Here is a 14,557-nt window from a genome sequence, read left to right on the forward strand (position 1 = left end):
CCCGCAACCAAACAGACCCTTATGGCCATGTTTGACTTTGCTGACTTAGTCAGCGAACTTTGACCAGTGTTTTATTACACATGCTGACGTCGTCATTGACTTAGTCAATACACTTTGACCCCACGTCTTTCATCTTCTTCCCGTGACTGACACACTAGGCTTCTATTTCCGACGACAATTTCCGGCGTTTTTTTCCTTACCAATCGATCGTTCTTATCGATTTGGACCTCACACTACCAACTACCACCGATTTTCCTATGGATTTGATGAAAAATCGGTTGAATTTCTTCTCGGTTTTGAACCACCCGATTCCTTTCTCTCTACAATCCGATTACTCACCGACGATTGTTGGTCGTGTTTGATTATACCAATCATTGATTTGGACTCTCATACACATCACAGATGATCTCTGTTGTTTAATTTTCAATTAACTTCTGATTTAGGATGGCGGCCATCCACCTATTCGGCCTCTCGGCCAGACCACTAGTGGCCCTAACGGTCAGGATCCTATATTAGCATAGTTTCCAGTTTAGTATTTTAAGGTTTCCGTGTTTAGAGTCCTAGCAATCAAGGAAAGTATCCTTAGTAGTATCTTGTTTCCTTATTTGAGTCTAACTAGGAAAGGTATAATCTCTATATAAGAGAAGTCCAGTCTGTCTTGTAAAACACAATTGAATTATCAAATACAAAAATCCTTGATTGCATCTTCTTTGTTTACAGCTATTCTAGTTTATCTTTCGTTTATTACTGTTTATTTATCGTTTCTTCTTAGTTTTATTAATAGATTCTATTAGTTTTACGCTTCCGCCAAAGTCTACATCAGCTGGTATTCAGAGCCTCAAGATTCGGGAAACAAATAAATTTTTTTTAGATATTTCTCATCTTGAATGCTGGAAACATCTTCCACGTTTAGGTTGGGATCCTTTTCGAGATTCGCAACAACTCTATGTTGATCGAAAAGATCAAAACAAAATTAACGTCGTTTCCAAAATCCCTATGTTTGATGGTCAATATCATATAGATTTTTGGATTCAACAGTTGGAAGATTGGTTCATAAACCAAGATGTTAGTGATGAAGATAAGGTTTTTGTCGTTGAACAACACTTATCTGAAAGAGTCTACGAAAAATTCAACGAGATGCAATGGAGACTCGTTGATCAAGGAAACCCCTTTATTGATGATTGGAATCAACTGAAAAATATTTTTCGACATGCTTTCCTTCCTTTGGATGAGTATTCATCTTATCTCAACTCACAAATTGATTCTAGACGACAACCATCCCATATTCTCTCGACCACCATTGTTACAGAAGAAGTTCACGACAGTAAGATAGATAAATTCTTTCAGACGGAGGAAGAAGGAAACAATTCGTCGTTCTCCAGTCTAAACCCTAATTCACATGCAGAAACAAAGATTGAATCGAGAAGGCAATACTCCAAAGTTAATTCTATCTATGTTATCAATGGTATTGAAGAAGAAGTGCTTGACAAGATGAACAAAATTTTCTCAATGGCCGAAGAAGAAGAAAGAAGTAATTTTCCATCATCAAACCTAAACTTTGTTCTTGATATGAAGAAACCATGTCCGGAAGAATTATTTGATCAGTATTTAATCGCTGGAGAAGAATTGGTTGTTTCGAATCATAAAATACTCCCCTCTCAATTCCCGTCGTCATTGATTTCAACTCCTAAACATCATACTCCGACCACTATGAACAATGGTGTTGAAGAAGAACCTCTCGAGAAAAGAAACAAAGTTGGAATAGGTTTAGGAACAACTTATAGTTGTGTAGAAGTTTGGCAAAACGATCGAGTTGCAGTCATAGCTAATGATCAAGTTAATCGAATAACTTCGTCATATGTTGCATTCACTGATACAGAAAGATTAAGCGGAGACGCAACTAAAAATCAAGTAGCCATGAATCCTCAAAACACAATCTTCGATGCTAAACGATTGATTGGAAGAAGATTTACTGATCCTTCTGTTCAAAGCGATATGAAACATTGGCCATTCAAAGTCGTTTCTAGACCTGGTGATAAACCTATGATCGTTGTTAATTACACAGGAGAAGAAAACCAGTTTTCAGATGAAGAGATTTCCTCAATGGTTTTGGTGAAGATGAGAGAAATTTTTGAGGCTTATTTAAGTCAATCGATTCACAATACCGTCATTACTGTCACGTCTTATTTTAATGATTCTCAGAGACAAGCAACTAAAGATGCTGGATCGATTGCTGGATTAAACGTTTTGAGAATCATCAATGAACCGGCTGCTGCTGCGATTGCTTATGGATTAGACAATATGGCGTCACGATCCGGCGAATCTAACATCTTGATCTTTAATCTTGGTGGAGGAACTTTTCATGTTTCTTTGTTAACAACACAGCCAACAATTGTAACCAATTCTTTATATGAAGGTATTGATTTCTATTCACCTATAACTATGGCAAGATTTGAAGAATTGAACGTGGATATGTTTAGGAAATGTATAGATCCAGTTGGGAAGTGTTTAAGAGTTGCTAAAATTGATAAAAGTTCAGTTCATGAAGTTGTTTTAGTTGGTGGATCAACAAGAACACCTAAAGTTCAACAACTTTTACAAGATTTTTTTAATGGGAAAGAATTATGTACAAGTATTAATCCAGATGAAGTTGAAGCTTATGGAGCAGCTGTTCCGACTGCAATTTTAAGTGGCGAAGGTAATCAGAAATTTCAAGATCTTCTTCTTTTTGGTGTTATGTCATTAAGTTTAGAGCTTGAAACAGCTGGTGGAGTTATGGCTGTTTTAATTCCATGGAATACATCAATTCTGACGAAAAAAAGCATAATTTTTCAGCTTATTCAGATAATCAACCTGGGGTTTTGATTCAAGTTTTTGAAGGAGAAAGAGCAAGACCAAAAGATAATCAAACAACACCAGGAGAAGTTCCACAGGTTAAATTTTGTTTTGATATTGATGCTAATAGAATTTTGAATGTTTTTGTTGAAGATAAAACAACTGGAGTTAGGAACAAGATATCAATTACTAATGATATACAAAAGATTGAGAAAGTAATTGATTATGTTATTAGTTGGTTAGAAGGGAATCAATTAGATGAAGTTAATGACCTTGAAGATCAGTTGAAAGAATTGGAAGGAATTTTTAATCCAATTATATCGAAGTTCGTCAAAGAAGAAAAATTCCTAAGCTCACTGTCAAAATCCTTTATTTTTTTCTCTCTCTACTTTCAAATTCTTCGAATGACAACTTATGATAGAATCTTGGTTAATGAACTTCATGAAGATGAACGTGAACAAATAAATCAAGTTGTTCTTAAGAGGGAAGAAACAGAGAGAGTTTTGAAGTGGATGAAGAAATTCAAGATTAATTTCTCCATGACAAAGAATGGGGTATCTTTATTCTTTTTCTTCACATTAAAAGATGACAGGAGATGCAGCAATTTATTGAATTTTTATTCACTATTATTGATTTTGCGAGAGTCTTCGCATCATGGGTTTCGGATTTTAGTCGATGATTTTCTCCATATTTGTCTTCTTCGACTTTTTGACAAAATTCGCGCAAAGTGGGAACTAAGGATTGCCTTCAAAATCGTCGCCAATTTACCTTCCACATTGCTAATATATATCCGTATTACCTGGACGATCCGCTTTATGACGACACCAACTTGAGGGCAAGTTGTTCCACAGCGGGGGAGTATGATGGCGGCCATCCACCTATTCGGCCTCTCGGCCAGACCACTAGTGGCCCTAACGGTCAGGATCCTATATTAGCATAGTTTCCAGTTTAGTATTTTAAGGTTTCCGTGTTTAGAGTCCTAGCAATCAAGGAAAGTATCCTTAGTAGTATCTTGTTTCCTTATTTGAGTCTAACTAGGAAAGGTATAATCTCTATATAAGAGAAGTCCAGTCTGTCTTGTAAAACACAATTGAATTATCAAATACAAAAATCCTTGATTGCATCTTCTTTGTTTACAGCTATTCTAGTTTATCTTCCGTTTATTATTGTTTATTTATCGTTTCTTCTTAGTTTTATTAATGGATTCTATTAGTTTTACGCTTCCGCCAAAGTCTACATCAATTTAGGAAACCCAATTTTGAGAAATTTCCCAATTTTGGTAAACCCTAATTTAGATGATTCTAAATTCCCCCAAATTTTATTTGGGACAGCTTATCTCACCACTGTTGTGTGATTTTTTGCCACAGTTCATCTGTCGGAAATTTATTTTGTGACAGACTTTTAATGTCACCTATATCCAACTTTTTCTAGTTGTGACACAATTTTTCTGTCACTTTCTCTTCTATTTGTGACACTAAAATAAATTAATCTAATTTTCTTTCCGGATATACCTGTGACATTTCCAAAGTCATAATTTGTTTATGACGATTTTCTTTCTCTACCAAAATTTTGGATTTTTCCTTCAACGGAGAAAGAATTCTTATTTTGGGTTTTAATTCCGGAATTCAACCCGCGAAATTTTCATAATCATATTTTTCTTATGATTATTTTCCTTCTTCCAATTATATTTTGGACTTTTCCTACCACGAATAGAATATATCTATTTTGACCTTTATTTCCGGATTCCCCCGAGATATTTTCCAACTCATACTTTGTACTTGTCTTTCCTGCCAAATTACATTTTGGAATATTTCTTCACCGAATAGAATATCTCATCACCGAATAGAATATCTCTTCAACGAATAGAATATCTTTATTTTTTATTTCGGAATTATACCCGTGATCTTGCATTTTTTTTGGCAATGAATTTTATGTCGACCATTGTTTTGGTTGTTTCTTCTCTAATATTTTTTAGCATTACGACAATGATTACTTGTCGATTTCAAACAAAACAAAATTATTTTGTTACTCATTAGGTCACTTCTTAACCATTTTCACCCGACAATGATTCTCTTGTCGACATTCACATTAACAACATTTTTGTTGACATTTTCTTTCTCAATGACCAACTTTAAATACATGACAACAATACATGTAATTTCGTTGTCATTGATATTCGTTCAATCTTTGACCGCAATTACATAGTTGTGACTTAATCCTTCAATCATCTTCCAACGCATCCACAATCTAAGAGTTGCAAGAAGAGGAATACAAAAAATCGACAAGTCTTTTTTTTTCTCTCTCCAAGTCAGACACTTCACAAAAATTACGTGCTCCAACTTGCGGGGAGGGGGGGTAATAGGATACGTGATATAAAGACAGATCATAAATAAGAGATCCGACGGTCAAGAGAGTTCCAGAAATAATATACGTGTGTCACACGTGTATATACGTAGCGGATCGAGAAGACGAGATCCGACGATCAAGAAGAATTCAGAATATTGAAGATATGTGAAGATTTAGTTTCTTATATTCAGAATATCTCTTGTAACTATCTAATGGTAATATTAGATAGATTTTATATTATTTCCTAGTTTAGTAATCAGAAACTAGAAAACCCTAAACCCTAAGTTATCTATAAATAGGAGAGGATTCTAGGAATCAAAATCATCGAGTTATCGAGTTATGTAACCGATCAACCCAACATACAATTGTATGTGGTGATTAATAATAATAAAATAATTTCTCCGTGGATGTAGGTCTTGAGTATCTGACCGGACCACGTTAAGTATCGTGTCATTATTTTATGTTTATCTATCTGATTATATAATAGTCGGAGATATGATAAAGTCACGATTAATATATAATCAGATGGATAAACATAAAATAATGACACGATATTTAACGTGGTTGGGTCGGATAGTCAAGACCTACATCCACGGAGAAATTACTTCATTATTATTAATCACCACATACAATTGTATGTGGGGTTGATCAGTTACATAACTCGATGATTTTGATTAAACCCTCTCCTATTTATAGATAACTTAGGGTTTATGGTTTCTTAGTTTCTGATTACTAAACTAAGAAATAATATAAAATCTATCTAATATTACCACTAGATAGTTACAAGAGATATTCTGAATATAAGAAACTAAATCTTCACATATATTCAAATATCTTCAATATTCTGAATTCTTCTTGATCGTCGGATCTCGTCTTCTCGATCCGCTACGTACATACACGTGTTACACACGTATATTATTTCTGGAACTCATCTTGATCGTCGGATCTCTTATTTATGATCCGTCTTTATATCACGTATCCTATTAAAGCCATAGGGGCTAAACGCAATACGTATGGCCAAACAAATGCAGGTGAAATAATTAATGTTGGAGGGAGACTCAAGAAACATCATTTCTGGACTAAAAGGAGACTTATAACTGGCACACTGGACCAGTAAGCAGTGGATTTTAAAAACAAGAAGTGTCAGAAACTCTTTTGAATTTGTTTCTTGTAATCATGTACTTAGAAAAGCTAACAACAATGCAAATGATCTTGCAAAGCAAGCTATGGCATATAAGGTTTCACGAGAATGGTGACACAATGTAAACGAAGCTAGGACCCTCTCGTCGATGAACTGCAACTCTATGTAGCCAAACTCTTTTAAGTAATATAATGCAGTTCCTTTAAACAAATGTGGGTTGGGGGACTGTTTTGATTAGTTGGTTATCTTTAGGGGGTAAAATGAAATTAAACCTATAAAATAAAATCATAATAGAAAACTTTACCAACTTGAGAAAGTAGTAGCAAGTACTAACAACTTCAGAGTTCAACTCTTACAAAAAGAAAGCACTTGAAATATCACCATCTCATCACTCAATATTTTCTAAACTTAGAAAAGAATTCATCAATCTATGGTCACTATTCCTTCCTTGGTTTCAAGACAAACTTGAACATTTCTCACAGTGTACCATAAACTTACAACATAAAAAGAAACAATAAAACCAACAAAAGAAGAAATTAAAGGAGGAAAGATAGACAAGTAATTACCCCTATTACAACTCTCTCTCTCTCTCAATGGACTACAAAAGAGTGCTGTTCACAAGTCCATTGTGCCAAGAAGACCCAAGAGATGATCCATTCCAGTTATCTCTTCCTGAATCAATGACACCCATATTGCCTTCTCCACTAATTTGCCATGGAAGAGTCCATAAAACCTTAGTCTCACTCTCTAATGACCTGTCCTTAAATACTAATTCTTGCTTTAATGGTGTTGTTAATGTTGAAATTGCACTACCCATTTCCTCATAAGGTAAAATCATCTCTTCATGTCCTCCTAAACCACCATTACCACCAACCATTTGATCTTCTAGACTACTAATCCCATTTCCATTTCCAAAACCGGAATAGAAGTTATGAAAACCACTTGAAGATTCAAGAAACCCACTTCTAAGTGCATCTATAAAACCACTACTGGTAGTATTATTAGTGTTAGAACAAGTGGTATTCAAGTTTCCAATAATATTATCAACGTGGTTATTAGAATTAGGGTTTCCAAAAATAGAATTTTCATGGTCATCAAACCCTAACTGCCTAGTAGTGGGTAATTGCTTGTGAAGTCTACCAAAAGCAAGAGTGAGGTCATTGGTATCATAAGTTAAGGATGGGAAAGTAAGGAATGGGTTAGAAGAGTTGTTGTTGGTGACATAAACTTGGTCTTGTGCTTTTGATGATCTTGAAGATAAAGAAGAAGAAGAAGAAGATCTTTTGTTGTTCTTTCTACAACTTCCACCGGCTGGCACATTTCTCAATGAACCTCCTTTTGTCCAATACCTTCTACAAGCCTTGCAGAAATATCTTGGTTGTGTGAGACTATAATTGTTATAATAACAAAATTTTGTGTTTGAAGAATCACATCTTGGACATTTTAGGGCTTCTTCTGGTTGAGGCCTACTTGGTCTTTTTTGATCCTTTTGTTGTTTTGAGCAATTTAGAACTTCTTCTAGTGTGTGGGTAGCCATGGCCTGCACAAATCACATGAATGTAAATATGAAGAAAAAAATTGTTAAGTGATAGAGTCATTCATGGATGACAATCTTATTTTAGATGTATAGTTTATGGGTCATCAATGGATGATTATATGAATTAATCGAAGAATTCTCAAGGTAGAAATTTTCATTTAGAAAAATTTAACAATTAAATGATAAAACTACCTTTTTTTTTACAAAGAGATTTGAATTCTACTCGAATCAATAAAAAGACTGGTCAAACACTTAAAACTTCAAATCAGGAGTTCTAGACGTACTTCCTTAGAAAAACTTCGGACTTCTATAAGAAAAGAGAAACGAGAAAAGCTAAAGAAAGTATGAAAATTTCTTATGGTTAACAAGACTAAACTTTGATTTGGGTAAGAGGTAGTAAAGATAAAATGCAAAAATTTCTTTTTGAAACCCTAGATTTCAAACTTAAAAACATTTTAACATACTAAAACAAAAATTATGCTTGGTATTTGAAATTTTTTGCAGTGGATCACAAGATGATGATGAAAATCATACATATTAATTTACCAAATATTACCAACAAAAAGATAGAAATACAATAACCCATTTCAAGATGAGTCCCTAAAATGGAAAATGAAGAACAATGAAACAAATAACTCAAAAATTCTTGTTAAGTATAACTACAAATTGAGTTTGAATTACATACCCATAACTCAAACTCAACTAAAAAAACTTTCTCTTTAATTTCTAAGATTAATTAGCTAGTAAATCCAAATTTAATTTATAGAAGGTAAAGTTAAAAGAAAATAAGGGTTGTTTTTAAATTTTTGAGAGAAGGTTCTAAGCTTTTTCTCACCTGATGATTCTGTGATGAATTAATTGAAGAATCCATGATTCAAGCAATACCCAATTGTTTAATCTTGATGAGCTAATTAATTTACCAAAAGTTAATGAGAAATCACCCTTCTCAAATAGATAGTGAAATAGAGAAATATAGAGAGAGAGAGACTAGCATGCAAAGAAGTAAAGGGAAGTGATCCATATAAATAACAAAAGCTAGAGAGAGAAACAACAAAGGAAGAAGAGGAGAGAGAAATCTAGAGAGAGAGAGAGAGATTGCTTTCCGTACTAGATGATAGATAGATAGAGAGATATGTGTATAACTAGCTAGCACGCGAAAAAGCATAAGAAAATTCGACTTGATCCACAACGGTTCATTACTGATTTGAGCTGCTGGCCTGGCTGGCTAAAAATGTGGGCCCACTTATTAAAATTGGACCAAGAAGAAACATAACTGATGGGCCCCACTTTTACCATTTTCGATTGGAATGATTGCTTGTTGAATCAATTGGGCCAGCCCAGTAGTCCAATCCGGTCCAGTACTCTATGTTTGTTGTCCTGTTCGATCAAATCTCAGAATTTCTCAAATTCCAATCTCCCACAACTACTAGAATACAAATAAAATGGAACAGTGCGAGTGGGACCCACTACCAACTTTACTCGTTTCTTTTGTTCACGTTAATTTTGCAGGTAAAAGAACATTCTGTACTCTTTTGTTGCCCATACAACAAGCACATATTCAAATGTCTTGGCCCACAAGTTTCTACTTAACCTAGATAGATGATTGATTGTTGGTTCCACTTAGAACTGGTTCTGTTTTCTTTCTTGGCATAATTTCGTATGCAGAGAGAGTCAGGACAGCGACCTATCTGTAAACACCCATTCACTTCTTGCCGGCCTGCCGGGGATGGTACTTTGTAGGTTGAACTTGTGGATAACTTATATACAATTTGAAATGTGAGTTGATTGTAGTATGTACATAGATGAAACAATCTCCATATACTCCTACAATAATTTCTTTTATTCTCAAATCAGGCCGACTTGATGCGAACATTTTTACGTTTTGATTGGTTACTTATTTGTAGAAGTGGAAAAATTTAGTATCTTATGATCTTCCTTGTATAACACATGTTTTGTTTGATAAATTTGATAGATATATTGCAACAACAAAGAATTATATAGAATGGCTCTAGACTATTATATTTTCACAAGAAAAAATCTGACATGTTTAGCCAGTTACAAACATAACGAACCTGCTACCATGAGCGACACATTTGACCCATGACCGATTTCATATATGTACGTCTCAAGTCTTAACTGTTATAAATATTGTCTCTACTTTAGGCAACCACGTCCAAATCCTACAGATTAGGGATTATGTTTCTGGAGAAGACTCTACGAGCTCACCATAATACTTCGACACTTACAAATGTCGAACACGCACATATAATCTACTACCGGGATGTTTTCTGAAGCGAAGTGAAATTTCACTTTAACTGTCCTCTACTCTCCGTAATGAACCGTTGTGGATCAAGTCGAATTTTCTTATGTTGTCCGTTACTCTCTCTCCTCCATCTCATTTTCTCTCTCTGCCAAGTCACCTATCACGGCCACATCATCATCTTCTCCGGCAGTGGTCGGCCAAATTTCCAGCCGGCGACCTTCAAATATTTTTTTTTATTTTCTCTCTCCTCTCTCTCTCTAGAATTTTTTTTTCCTCACCCTCTCTCTCTTTCTCTAAAACTCCGGCAAAGGGAAACCCCTTCGCCGGAGCTAGGTCTGTTCAACGAATAGACCTAGATCTGCTCACGAACAGACCTAGCTCCGGCGAAAGGAAACCCCTTCGCCGGAGTTTTAGAGAGAGAGAGAGAGAGGGTGAGGAAAAAAAAATTCTAGAGAGAGAGAGAGAGGAGAGAGAAAATAATTTTTTTTTTTTTTTTAATATTTGAAGGTCGCCGACCGGACAAATTTCCGGCCGGCGACCACTGCCGGAGAAGATGATGATGTGGCCGTGATAGGTGACTTGACAGAGAGAGAAAATGAGATGGAGGAGAGAGTAACGAACAGTTAAAGATAACGGAAAAAGAAGACCATACGAAAATATTTGCTAAAGTAGGGGGCCAAACAGGAAGCTGGTCACAAAATTGGATCCCGTTTGAAAAATAACCCAAAAAGAATTAGAATAACATGTTAAATAGTATTAGAGTTTGAGTATCTCTGTTCATAAAAAAAAAAAAAAAAAAAAAAAGAAGAGTTTGAGTATCTATTCAGGCGGCTAAAAAAATTAAATATTGGTTCTTGGAATTAGCACCACTATCTAAACGAGATCTTTGAATGTTTGAAAAATCAAAGAAACCTGCTAAAGAGATCTTTGTCATTGTAATTAATAACTAAACAATCATTACTTCCACTAATCTTACCAACAGAATCCTATGATCAGTTTCCTCTCCCCAATAACTAAATTAAAAAAACAAAAAGATATTTCCACCCCACATCTTTTCTTTAACTTGTTGGGATTTGATTTGTGAATTTTTTTTATGTCGGTCTAAATATTGTATATGTAAATCACAAAGAATTTTGTGATGAATTTTAAAATTCATTGAAGTAGGTCAAAATTCACTCTCGACGCCGATACAGAATTTAATTTGCATATATGTCTTTTGTTCTAACAAAGATTAATTAAAGAAAATTTAAATTATTCGTGTAAAACAGATTAATTAAAAAACGAACAATTTTTCATTGTAATGTTCCCCGTATTGACATTTAATAAAATGTTGACAATTGTTTTATTTATGCTCGTTTCATTCTCTAGAGTAAGGAGAGTTCAACAAAAAAAAAAAAAAAAAAAGGAAGCCTCAAAATTTAATACTATGACAAAGTATGTTTCCCTTAGATGAAAATGAAATGGGTGGAAATAGAGTAGGATTGTGGGACTCGAGATATTGAAGGCGCCTTGGCGGCACGAGGACCAAACAAAGAAAGCATGTGAGGTGCGCCATTTTCTATCTTGATCAAACATCATTTTATTTTATTTTATTGGGATTGGTGTTTGACTGGTCAATCTGTCAATTTTCATAGACCTCTCTACCAAGGAAAGTTAAAGTAGTCCATGAGTCTAGAGAGAGAGAGAGAGAGAGAGAGAGAGAGAGAGCAGTATCGTGTCCCGACATATGCTGTGTAAGTGAAGAAAAGTATCTTGAAGCGTCCCCACACACTAGAAGAAGAATCTTTGCCATCCTAATAAGATGGACAAACTTATTTCCATGGAGTATTTTATTTTGTTATGCATCCCTAGCTAATTAGAATGATATTAAAATTATATGTATATTTCATGATTGCATGCATGACTGAATGATCTAAATAGTAAAAATATAACTCATTATTACCTCGCACATTCCAATTTAAATTTAATCTTAGCTTCATATTATACATGCTATATAGCTAGGTCTGTTAAGAGAATACACATAACACAGAATATTAAAGAACTATATTTAAATTACTCCCAAAGATTACCTAAATAGTAGTGAAAAAAAGATCTTCAACATCTTTACAATATATTCTTAATACAAATGTTACACGTAAATAAACTCAATTACACATGAGGAGTTGAAGGATGCAACGATTTCGAGAGGTAAAAATGAAGTGAGAAAAATGTGAATCGAATAATCACATTTGTGAAAGTAGAGAAGGCCACTAATTAAAAAATTATCCTCACAATACTTACCACTAAATTTTTTATAACCACTTACTATTTCTATATGCCATATTCGCATCTTTTTTTAATGAGACAAAAAATATTCCATATCAATGTACAATGAAAATAGTGAGTGCATTTAAAATCACCCACAGGCCATCTCTATATACTAATAATAGAATTAAGGACAAAAAGAAAGAAAAGAATCAACAACTTAATGGTCCTTTCATAAAAAAAAAAAAAAACAACTTAATGGTCAATGGTCGGTTACTATGGGCCCATGGGCCTCATAACATTTCCCTGTCATCAAGTAAGGTATAATCACCCAACTAGTGGGAATTTTCAAGTTATGGACTATATAATTCCATACAAGAAAAATCTCTACAAAACTTCAAGTTTGACACTCTAAGTGAGCCTGCAATTCCGGAGAGAGAAAAAAAGAACCTTGTTTTTCCGAAAACAAATATAATTCGTGTTAGTAGGACACAAAGCATGTCATGTGAATGAAAATATATCATAACCTTATAAGAAAAGACATTATATTTGCAAGTAATGCAAGTGATCAAATTGAGTTTTAAGTGATTCAAAAGTAAAAAGTTTGTCGTGTTATCTAAATCCACTAATCTAATATAAGTAAAAATGTAAATTTCGCGTCGAAATTGAATGATATCTCCTCAAAGGTATCATTATCAAACAAAAGCGAAGTCACCTTAACCATATGCGCCTTCCTCCATCGATGAGGTTGATGACATTATTTCCCATCTCATTTATGAGTAATTATTTTTGTTTATTTGTCTTAATTTGGCTCACTCCAATTTTCGTAGGAATACAAAGTGCTGATGTCAAAAATTGGTCTTCCGTCAGATTAGCATGAAAAAGGGAGTTGATGCATGACAACCTCCGTTATGATAGTATTATTCTGTTATGAGAGGAGAGATTCCTCTGGTAAGTCCTGCTTCCAACACTGCTCCTCGCTCCTAGCTCCTAGCTCCGTGCTTCTAGCTCATGTTCGTCGATTCTCAAAAGGGGGGAAAACCTGCAAAGGGTTCGAAAACTGCTCTGACGCTCAAGCCAGTCAGGGTGCTCTTTGCAGTAAAAGAATATTATTGATTGATCCTTTTGGGGGGGCGAGTTAAGGGAACTCTGAGTTTCTTGTGATCTTTTTGGGGTAAAGAGATCGTGTCCTGTGAAGGACGATGTGGGGGGCCTTTTATAGGCAATGTTAGGCCGAATGTGATTAGTGGCGGTGGTGAGACGGTTGCCGTCAAACCGAAGGAAAGTTTCCTCTTTTGAGTATCTAGGGTTTCTCTTAGAGTCTATTTCGAATCTTTGATAAGCGGAAGTTCCTAAGTTTAAGGATCCTTCGTCGATATCTTGCCGAAGTGATAGACTCTGAAGGAGAAGTTTCCTCCTTCAGATACGTGGAGTCCAAGCTGGCTTAAACACTTCGAGATGTGTGGCCGACTGAGATCTTTCTAGAAGTTTCGGGATTAAGTCGGTAGGTCGCTTGGGGCTGCTGCCTCCACAGTTCTGGGCGTAAGACTCTGGCCGAACCTGTGTGGACCCCCTTACACATTTGAAGACTCCAGAGCTGATCTGTCCATGGCAAGAGCGTTTTGCAGGACTGGTTTCTTCTGGCCGACATCTCAGTCAGGGGAATATTCGGTAGACCATCAGGGGCTCAGCATTCCAGCCACATTAATCCGGGTTGACCCAGTAGACTTCAGGTCTGATCTTGACTCTTCAGACGTTAGTCAACGTCTGGACATTTTATGCATCATCATAAAGAACTGGAACTTGGTCAAAGAACTTGATCTCCTAGAAAAGCTAGTACAAGAAAAGAAGAGTAACAGAGAACACAGAATAATTATCTGTTTTACAAGAAAAATGTGCGGAAGTGATTCACTTATTCGGCTAATTTTACGTGAAAAATTACATTTTCAATTGCTTTCTTTATGCCACAAAAACGTATTTTCTTTTAGAATATTCGTGATGGTCAAATGACTCAAATTAAAGTCAAAATACGAGTGAAGGAGCCACAGAATTGTATTAACAGCAGCAATGGCCAAAAATAATTACTATAAAATTTTAAGGGCAGCATCGGAATTACAAAATCAAATACCCACATGTATGGGTATTAGGTTTCTTAGTTCCAGTGGTGTGCAGAACTTCCCAATTAACTAGT

General features: G+C 35.1%; 2 protein-coding genes across 2 annotated transcripts; one reads left to right on the forward strand and one right to left on the reverse strand.

Moving 5' to 3' along the window:
- The first annotated feature begins 747 nt into the window (after window positions 1-747).
- LOC147568273 (heat shock 70 kDa protein-like) lies at window positions 748-3,958 on the forward strand. Its single transcript, XM_086670803.1, has 2 exons — window positions 748-2,698; window positions 2,836-3,958. Exons 1-2 carry the CDS (start codon window positions 997-999, stop codon window positions 3,666-3,668), a joined length of 2,535 nt encoding a protein of 844 aa, XP_086526929.1. The 5' UTR covers window positions 748-996; the 3' UTR covers window positions 3,669-3,958.
- Window positions 3,959-6,630: 2,672 nt separating this feature from the next.
- On the reverse strand, window positions 6,631-9,806 carry LOC147568274 (dof zinc finger protein DOF2.1-like). Its single transcript, XM_086654720.1, has 2 exons — window positions 8,695-9,806; window positions 6,631-7,862 (listed from the first exon to the last, which is right to left on the reverse strand). The coding sequence occupies exons 1-2, from the start codon at window positions 8,728-8,730 to the stop codon at window positions 6,921-6,923; spliced, it is 978 nt and encodes a 325-aa protein (XP_086510846.1). The 5' UTR covers window positions 8,731-9,806; the 3' UTR covers window positions 6,631-6,920.
- Window positions 9,807-14,557: the final 4,751 nt, after the last annotated feature.

This window comes from Eschscholzia californica, unplaced genomic scaffold (genome assembly GCF_041429995.1).
Source record: "Eschscholzia californica isolate CP2 unplaced genomic scaffold, dmEscCali1.0.p SCAF_1, whole genome shotgun sequence".
NCBI classification, from domain to species: Eukaryota; Viridiplantae; Streptophyta; class Magnoliopsida; order Ranunculales; family Papaveraceae; genus Eschscholzia; species Eschscholzia californica.